Source organism: Monopterus albus, unplaced genomic scaffold (genome assembly GCF_001952655.1).
Source record: "Monopterus albus unplaced genomic scaffold, M_albus_1.0 scaffold147.1, whole genome shotgun sequence".
NCBI classification, from domain to species: domain Eukaryota; kingdom Metazoa; phylum Chordata; class Actinopteri; order Synbranchiformes; family Synbranchidae; genus Monopterus; species Monopterus albus.
Window position 1 is genome coordinate 1,522,126 of NW_018128027.1, and position 9,655 is coordinate 1,531,780.

The 9,655-nt window shown below is 41.7% G+C and overlaps 1 protein-coding gene across 1 annotated transcript in view; it reads left to right on the forward strand.

Moving 5' to 3' along the window:
- Positions 1-9,655, forward strand: part of LOC109968316 (pleckstrin homology domain-containing family G member 3-like) — a 36,196-nt gene that overhangs the window by 1,870 nt on the left and 24,671 nt on the right. The window contains 1 exon segment of the mRNA XM_020614492.1: positions 3,374-3,433. Coding sequence (XP_020470148.1) covers positions 3,385-3,433 — 49 coding nt within the window. The 5' untranslated portion in view covers positions 3,374-3,384.

Sequence of the window (9,655 nt, forward strand, 5' to 3'; positions counted from 1 at the left end):
GCCTTTTTCTCTTTTTTTTTTTTTTTTTTTTTTTTTTTCTTCCCTCAGCACACCAGGGAATGATTATTCTCCCATTAAGGGCTATTTTGGCTGGTTTATATGTGCACCATATGGGCAAAACTCCTCACTGTGCCCTGCGGGTATTCAGTGAGATGGATCGATTGTCACCACATTTAAGCAATGTGCTCAAAAATGCAGCGGACTAAAATACTTCTAAGTTGTGCATCTGCGGGGAGTGGCGGGTTAGGGCAGTGCCTTTGTAGAAGCTGTGGATTTGAATGAGGTAAAGAGAGACTGTCAGGATTTATTGTTTTCTCCAGTGAAAGAAAAGCTGTTAGCCTCTTAAGGCCTCTGTGTTATGGAACAAGCTGCAGGAGTAATGTGGGAAAGAGGGCACTGACAGAAGGGCTGTTTGTCAGGGGGTATTTTATGTTAGGGGACACAGGGTAAAAGAGAGGTCATGCAAGATAAACATGGCACCAGTGCTGCAATAGTAAAGACTCTGTCTCAGTCAGCTTGTAGGATCCTGAACTTCTGCCTGCAATGCCAGGTTGATTTTTTTTTTTCTTTTTCTTTTCTGAACATAAACATCTTCCTGATGGTCTTAAAGAAACTCACACCACTGTGTCTGAGTAGAGACATCCTAGGTGGCTTATCTGATGCTTCCAGATTCCTGTGGACTTTCTTGGGGCATTTGGAATGAATGCAGATTGATGTGGTAGGTCTTAGAGAGAGTTAGAGAGAGTGAGAGAGAGAGATGCAGCAAGATTATTTTTAGCTTCTCCTTTTCAACTTGTTCCGCATGAGGAATAATAAATTGTGGTGTTAATTGTTGCACAAAAGGCTGATTAAGTTCTTTTTCGGATTCAGATTTTGGATCCAAACTTTACTTCATCAGTAGTGTGCATAGCAACTGGTGGATGGGCTTTTTTTGAAGATGCCACTTTTAAAAGGATTTAAGGATCTAAGGATTTAAATGCAAATCCGGTCCATTAATTGGCTTTCAGTAGAGCTTTTCTTCTTTTTTTTTTTTTTTTTTTTGGGGGGGGGGGGGGTAAAATAAAATATCCATCTTTTTGACTTGTCTGTGCCTCTCTAACAGTTCCTGAAGGCACAGACAAAGTGGCATGTAGCAGAAGTCTTGCTTCCTCTGTAGACTTGCTTGTTTGATTGGTTTCACTTTTCATAACCTTGGCAAGCTGACAATGGTGCTCATCACCCTTGAGAACCCTTTTACTTTAAATTGTCAGGTCTTGGGTTAAGGCATACGTTTGTGTGTGTTAAGACATTTATGGTGATGACTATATATACATTTCCTCTTTATTTGCATGATAGATGTGTCTTGGGCAGCACCTATCCCCACTAATCATCTGTTTGTTGTTTTGAAGAAAGGAGTTCAGGCTTTGACTGCCTGGATCAGTTTAATGCCTAGTGATTAGTGAAACAAGGAAGTATATCAGCCCATCTGAAGAAGTGATCCATTTCAGATCTGTGTTTTAATAGCAATCAGATTGGCTCTCGTAGCATCTGTTTTCAATTAAGTTGCAAGTTGCAGATTCCCATGCAGGAGGTTCGTGCTCTGGGTAATGCAGTCATCAGCTGTGGGAACCAAATGCTCTCCATTTGGGTGAAAGTGCATCTTGTTCATGCACAGGTGGCTAGCTTGACATTAATGTTAGCCTGTATGCAGTGTTTTCTTAAGGATCTGAAATTTGGCTGTGCCCCCTTCATAGAAAAACAAAGATTTGGAATTGGCATCCCAGCAAACAGGAAGTGTTAATTAATGAGTTGTGATTGTTGAAGTCTATCTAGATGTGGGTTACATTGCTTTACCATGTCTTGTTAGACATCTTCACATGTTTCACTTTCTCCACTCAAATCATGTTCTAACACTTAAAGAGATCCTTTGATAAGACATTGGAAAAACATTCTTAATGCCCAGGTGTATACGGTTTATCTAAATTATGAACCCATTATTATTATTCATATTCTAGACTCTCACTGACCATGGACAGATAAGCATAGTTTGGCCAGGCCATTAAGTGCGGTTCGCTGGTATTATTAGAGGATTTTATTAGTTCACTGAGACATTCAAACCCGGCCCCACAACATGAATACTGCTTCTGCTGGTTATGCGGCCTAACCCACCACTTGAGAATCAATTGGCCAAGCTAAGTAAAAGGCTGTTTGAGGAGGCTTCATTCTTGAAGAGTGCTGCATTGACTGAGCAGAAATCAGCATGTCTTACAGCATTCATTATCCATTTTGCTCTCAACGATCCAGTTATTTTTCTACCTTTTACTTGTACTTTACTTGAGTCTAGGCTGAAGCTGCAGGGAAGCAGTACTCTTAGTGCTCTAGTCCAGCTCTGTGACTTTTCTGCTTGCATTCCTGTATGCTTTAATTGGTGAAGCCTCTGGCAGCGGACTCGGGTTGGCCTCGGCTGGTCTGGCTGTCAGATTGGTGCAGTGGCCAGCAAATGCGTGAAGAACAATGCCCATCCTAATTCCTGAAGAATTCCTGCTCTTGTGATGCTGCTGACCCAAGACTGTGATGCTTAAAAGGCCGGAGGATCATCAGGAATCACAGTCTTCCATGTTAATTTGCTGTAAGGAGCCAGATAGGCAGAGATACGAGAAAGTGGCAGCACAGGGGCACCAAGGGACACGCCTCATCATTAGCAACACTGTATCTTGGCACGAGGGATTAGAAAAATACATGGTACCAGGGGTGAACCTGTAATCTCGCTGGATGGTTATGTGGATAATGAGACTTGTTTTGACGTGGCTTGGGTTTATTTGTACTTAACAAAACAAATTTATATATACAAACAGGTTTCTATAAAATGTATATTCTCATTCTTTGTTAATTTTATGTATTTTGCATTAGTGACTGTTCTTTTCTTTTCACGATGCATAGGTGGCATCTACATGTATATCTTCAACAGCAGTCACAGTGGTTCTCAAATCCTTCAACATTTATTTGTCACTGCTAAAACTCTTGAGTGTGTATAGTTAGACTGTCTTTTTAACCCCTCATACCCTTTCTCTACTGAGCAGGAAAGCATATCACAGTCACCACTACATTAGCCTGTACATTACCAAGTGTCTGGCATGAGCCAACACAGAACAATGAAATGGGTATGGGAAGAATTTCTCTCTTCTCTATGACATGATTAGTCTACATTTGGTGAGCCAGGCCAGTGGCTAAACAGCAATTATGTGACAAAAGAATAACTTAAAGTAAAGAAACCAAAGCTGTTTTTTTTTTAAATAAGAGCTTGTGAAGATGATAAACATTGCCATGCTGTAAGTCTTGCCATAAAGTGCCTGGATTCAGTGCGACCCTTTGTTTTCTTATGTCGACTCCATAGGACTGAGGGCCATGCCAGAGGGGTCCCATTTTGCTCTCCACCAGGGCCCAATGGGGGAAGGTAAGATCAATGCTGTTTTATTTGGTATGGCCCATGTGTTGGCATTTGCTGCCTATTAATTGGCCAGTCTAAAAATAAGGAATTGTAGTGAGTTGGTTGATTCTTACTTGTGTATCTGGTTACCCAGGACAGTGTACTAAAATAACAGAGAGGTACAGCAGAAAAATGCTAGAGATAGCAGAATAGAGGAACTGTAGAGAGGCAGAGCTGAGAGAGCAATGAACTCTCCTCCTACCTACAGGCTCGGCTGGCAGAGAGGCTCTTTGTGTGGCTGTGGAGCTCAGCCAAACCCCTTCGTACAGCTGAAACCCCTGAACACTCACACATCAAACTAGAAAGTGTCAGCATCATCAAAAAGCCAAAATGCCAGCAGTGCTGACCTTATATGGCTGGAGAGGGGCACTCAAATTACATATTATTTTTGTGTTTATTATGTTCAGTCACAGAGCTATGACACTGACACAGGGCCTCTTTGTATCTGCTTGCCTGCTCTGTCCCTCAACCCCCACAACTGCCCCCACATCTCTCCTCTCCTCTCTACTGAACGCATTTTGTGTCGGGCTTCCACTTTGGCTGAAGAATACCGATATGTCAATGGTGCCTTTTTTCCCTCTACGCCTGCCTCTTTGGTTTAGCTTAGGCCAGAGCAGGCTTCTGGCTCAGAATGACATGCACCGCCCTCATAAAAATGTCTATTTCCTGAAAAAGGCCACTCTGCACTGACTACACATTCTGACTCTATTACGAAATCACCTTAGCATGAGAGAACTCCCACTGGCAGCTGAAATGTTTTCAGACTAATTTTGTTTGTGAACCTGTTAAAGTGTGACTGACATGGCTCTCCTGCTGTGGATGGGTGGATGTAATAAAGGAGCAGGGCTGCTGGTAATGTGTTTGTGTAAGGTGATGATTGGATCTGGTTAATAGGCAGGAGGAATGCACATGGTGAAAGGAAGCCCCTTGTCTGGTCAAGGTAAACAATAAAAACCCTGTGGTCATCCAGCAACAATTCCCCTGAAGGGTCAGTGGGTATGAAGTGAAAAGGAGCCGTGTGCATTATTTTACCACTAGGAGGTTTAGGATGGCATCATGCATTATCAGATAAAACCAGTATAAAGGAAAATATTTCACTTCTGCTACAAGGTATACCTAAATGTTTTTTTATCTTCAGCTGTTGAAAGTATTTTTTTTTCCATTGTTCTGTGTGTTAAATTATTTTCCCAGGCTAATGGGATGAGGGTTCCCCTCATAAAATGTAATGTGAACCAGCATGATTGTAATCCCATGTGAAATATCTGATATATGTGGAAGCTGTCAGCGACAGTGGCCCATCCAGGCACCAGTAGACCTGAGGCAGCACTCTCAAAGATAAGGGTTCCCTCTGACCTACTTAGCCCCAGGCAGGAATGTAGCTGTGTGTGCAGAATGTACAGCTCTAAAGGGGTTCTGAGGGGATGGATGGATCATCTCCTTTCTCTGCAGCTTTTCCAGACCAGTGGGCATAGGTTGTGGACATAGATGATGGCAGGGGTGGCTGCCTCTCTGTGTGCACTTGTTAACGGAGCTCCTGGAGTGGAACTCTTTCTCTGCTTAATTGCCTGTAGCATTAATCACAGGCAGCCCCAGGTGAGCCTGCGGCAGCTCCTGTTCAACAGAGTTTTGAAGTCAGACACTCATTGAAATGGCCAACAGCCCCTTAGCCTCATAGCATATTACCAGTGTTGTCATTACTAAGATTCACTGTATTTAATTGCATTGTTAGGCCCAGACACTGGTACTTTTACACAAAAGAATTTGTCAATCTAAATTATTTTATAGCCTCCCACAGTTGCCTTCCTCCTGTAGAGCTCTTCTGTTAGATTACCCATATTAGTTACAGGCTCTCTACTTTGGCTGTCCCTGTTGCATGGCTTCTTTGAAATTCAAGTGAATCTATAAAGTTCTTTATCAGCCTTCTCCATAACACTTAACAGTCAGATTTCTCTTTTCAAGCAAGCATGCAGTGCATTAGGACATTTAGTGTCACTGTAGCTGTGATGCTAAACACAATAATGGTTTAGTAATGTTGATTATATGTTTTTGTAAAAGATGGTTTTTGTAATAAATGATGTTTGTTATTTATTATAGAATGAAACATCTGTTCTGTCTTTAGTAATGTGTACAAAAGACAGACAAGGCTGTGATATAATATGTTTTATTGAAGTGCCTTTCTAGAGACCCAAGGTCATTTTACAATACAATAATGCCAATTTCGATATAGTAAAGACAAAACAATAGAAATAAATGAAACAATGAGCAATAAAATAAACTAAGTAAATAAGTCACTAATAAACAAAATAACGAGCAACCAGGCAAAGATATCAGTTAAAAGCAGATTTAAAAAGCTATGTCTTTAAAGTCCCCAAGTGAGCTCATGACCCTTAAATTGTTAGGGAGTTTCTTCCAGTGCTTATTGGCAGCACAGACAAATGCTCTATCATCCACAGTGACTGGTCTAGCATCCGGGGGCGCAAGAGGTGCAGCAGATGAAGAATGCAAAGTCCGAGGTGGAATATAGGAAACCAGATCAGTCAAGTATGTGGGAGCCAAGCAATGTCATGCTTTAAAAGTTAAGAGTATAATCTTGTACTGAATACAAAAACAACTGGTAGCCAGTGCAACTCTTTCAAAAGTGGTGTAACATGTTCATGTGATCTAGACTGCAGCTTGTTGTGAAGTAAATGAAGTATTGCTCCCCCAGTCACACTTCACACACTGTCCTGTCACCAGCCCATGTGGACTCTGCAGAGAGGTGCTAACAGGACAGCAGTTTGGTTAGACTCACACCCCTGGGACGAGATGGTGTGTATTCTACAGAGGAAATGTGAGTTTTGAATAGATCCAGGGTTGGCTTTGTTGCTAGTGCCTAAAGAGCTCTTGAGGGGAGCTTGTTGATGGAGGAGTCTCCTAAGTGGATTATCATATGCTTACACACTGAAGTCAGCTGGCACAGCTGGATCCTTCGAGAGCTAGGGCTGAGCACAAAGGAGGTTCACAGGATTAAACTTGCTTTTTGAGGGGATTTGTCTTTTTGGTACTTTGAGAATCTGACTTCTCTGAAATTTGTCACTCTATATTTTGCACATCCTCCATTCTGTAGCACATCCACAGGTCCAGTGCTAAGTTTCAGGAATCTAAAAGTTTACCAAGGTGTTTTGATATGGGGAGGCGACAGTGGTGCGGTGGGTAGAGCAGTCGTCTCCCAACCAGAAGGTTGAAGGTTCAAATCTCGGTAAATGGTCTTATACTTGTAGAGCGCCTTTCTACGCTTTTACAGCGCACTCAAAGCGCTTTCACATTATTTGGCCATTCACCCATTCGCACTCCCAAGCACTCACACACCGGTGACATCACCGGGAGCAACTGGGGGTTCAGTGTCTTGCTCAAGGACACGAAACAAATTTCTTGTAACATACTTGGCCAATAAAGGTGCTTATCCTTATCCTTGATATTTAACTATACTTGTGAATGAGTGAAAGTCGTGGACTACACACAGTTAGTTTCACTTTTAATCATCAGAATTCCCCAAAATGTCCCGGCACAACATTTTGACCTTGACTATCAGTCTGGAATGCAGGTTCAGTTTGTATGTGTGTATACTCAGCCTTAGCTGTCACTGCAGTCTATTTACTGACCTTCAGGTTAATAATTAATACAACATTAAAAATCCGCGTGAGGCCAGACTCAGGTGTGAGTCAACTCGCCTTTAACATACCGTATAAAGGACTGTTTAAACCAGGAAATCTTTAAAGTGACCTAAATTCTTCCCTAAAGGGGAAAGAAACTATGGCCATCAGTCTCTGTGTCTAATCACCAGCGTTCTTCTGATTCATGTTGTTTGATAATGATCTGTGAAGACTTGTGGCCTCCTCAGAGGCACCCTTATGCTTGTGTTTCCTGGCCTTCTGAGGGGTGGCCATTCACCTTTGCCAGGTGGGGAGGAGTTTTTCCCCAAGGGGATCAGTGCAAGGCTGCCTCCCTGTCTCCTGAAAGCTGCCGGGGGTGGAGCTGAGTGTCAGAGGTTGTGGAAGGGTGTTGAAGAAGGAAGTTCAGAGTGGATATTGAGGGGCGGAAGGACTTTATTAAGATGTAGTGCAGAACATGTACCCCTAAAGGAAAATGGGGTGAGACCCTGTGCCCTTGGCTTTGAAAGAGTGAAAACAAATCAGCTAATTAGGAACTAGGATTTTCCACCTTGTTACATGCTCTAATGTGGGAAGTGAAAGTAATCTTGAATAACTTTTTTAAAACTGTTCTCATCACATCAATATGCATCTAAAACCTCTTATTTGAAAAGGCAGTTGTACATGCTGAACAGACTGGATGTATAAGGGCTGTTTATTTCAGAATCAGCTTTACTGGCCAGGCGTGTTGGACACGAGGAATTTGACTCTGGTACAGCGGCTCTCAATGTGCATGTACGTATCCCCATTCAAGGCAAAAGCAAGGGGAAGCAAATATTTATTTATTTTACAGTAATGGTGAATTGTGGGAACATCAAATAATTCCATACATTAGGAGCAGTGCCATAGAGTTGCATTGACTTGGCTGCTATCTTCTAAAGTAAGATGTTGAAATCAATAGCAATAATTATACTTGTGACATTTTAAGTTCGCAGTATATTTCAAAATACAATTTTACAACCTTTTGACTCTCTCTCAAATATCACTTTAATAGATTAGGTACCTAGCTAACTAAATTAACTGAGCTTTCTACAACAACAGAGCACAGAATTTGTTTGCAAATCAGCTTAAATAGCAAAGTTAAATTTAACTTTAAGAAAAACAAAGGGGTAGTAGTTCAGGTTAGGGATCAGTGCTTAGTCATTTAGGCACATTTACAGCTCATTCAGGCTTCTTTTAGCCTGCTAATTGGTGGACTGAATTGCTGCCCTTCCCCACACAGTGAACACAGTTTAGGAGTTCCAGTCATATGAGAGCATATTCACTGAGAAATACTAGCAGCTGTCATTATTAGAAAGGAGTTTAAGTCTGCCCAAAAAGTCACTAGACTTGTCTCTAAAGGGTACTTTGAAAGTCACCACATCAAGTGAGAAAATTACTAAGGTGGCAACACTCAGTGTCTGGAAGATAATCACAAGATGATCTGGGATATGATTCATTGTCTGCTGGGTTCACATTCAACACAGTGAGTCAGAATGACTCAAGTGGGAGCTGCTGTGTGAAGGTTACCAGCTGAGCAGGCAGGAGTTTGTGGGATGTTTTGTCACTCTTACTCTTATTGTTTGTTATGCTCAGAAAAGTGCTGACACAAATGACAGACTTGCCACAGGCAGCAAATAGAGGAGCCAAGGTGCTTTAGAGTGGCTTCTGTTATCCAGTTTCACTGTTCCAAGTGTAAGAGGAAGTCACTCCCCCAATCCCGATGTCCACATTCATAGACTCACGGACTTTGAGGTGCGCCCCCTTTAAGTTAGTGAGGGCTCGGGGCTGTCCCATTGTGAAATCGTCAAGTGCTCGAGGGCTCTCTTGCCTTCCTTTTGAGCACTTTATGCTCACTTTTTGTAAGTCTGCATTTCTGCAGACTTTAATTGAGGGAATTCCCCACAGTTCATTGCGTTCTGTCGTGAAACATGGGATTAGCCTATCGGGGGAAGGCCAGAAGCATAAAAAAGGTAAACAAATGGCATAAAATGGAGATAAATAAAAAAGATGAACAGTAAAAGCACAATCATTAAGTTAATTAATGTTTTTATATGTTGCTTTGGACAAAAGTGTCTGCTGAACACTGCAACTTAAACATAAACATCCTATATTATGTGCCTATTTCATTCATCAACTATTTTCTTTTTGCTTAATGATGCTGTTTCAACAAAGAAACATTGATTAGGTAACTGGCACTTTGTCCTTAGTCCACTCTGTAAGGCAAGAGCCTGGATCACGTTCAAACCAGGCTTCAGTCCCTGAAGTGTCTTGGCCTAGAGGAAAGTGGAAAAACATAAAATAACTAGAGAAATGCATTTCCTGTCAAAAATGCGTGTGGATGCTGTGGTGCTGAAGTTGAACTGGTTGAGAAGAAATGGCTGAAGTTCTTTGTTGAATAATCTGAAGGATGAGATGCAATAAATACAAGCATGAATGTCATTGAAGAGCTGAACATTTTTGATAGCTGAAATACCTGAAAGTATGCTGAAGTAGAATATTTCCATTCATTTGAATGGAG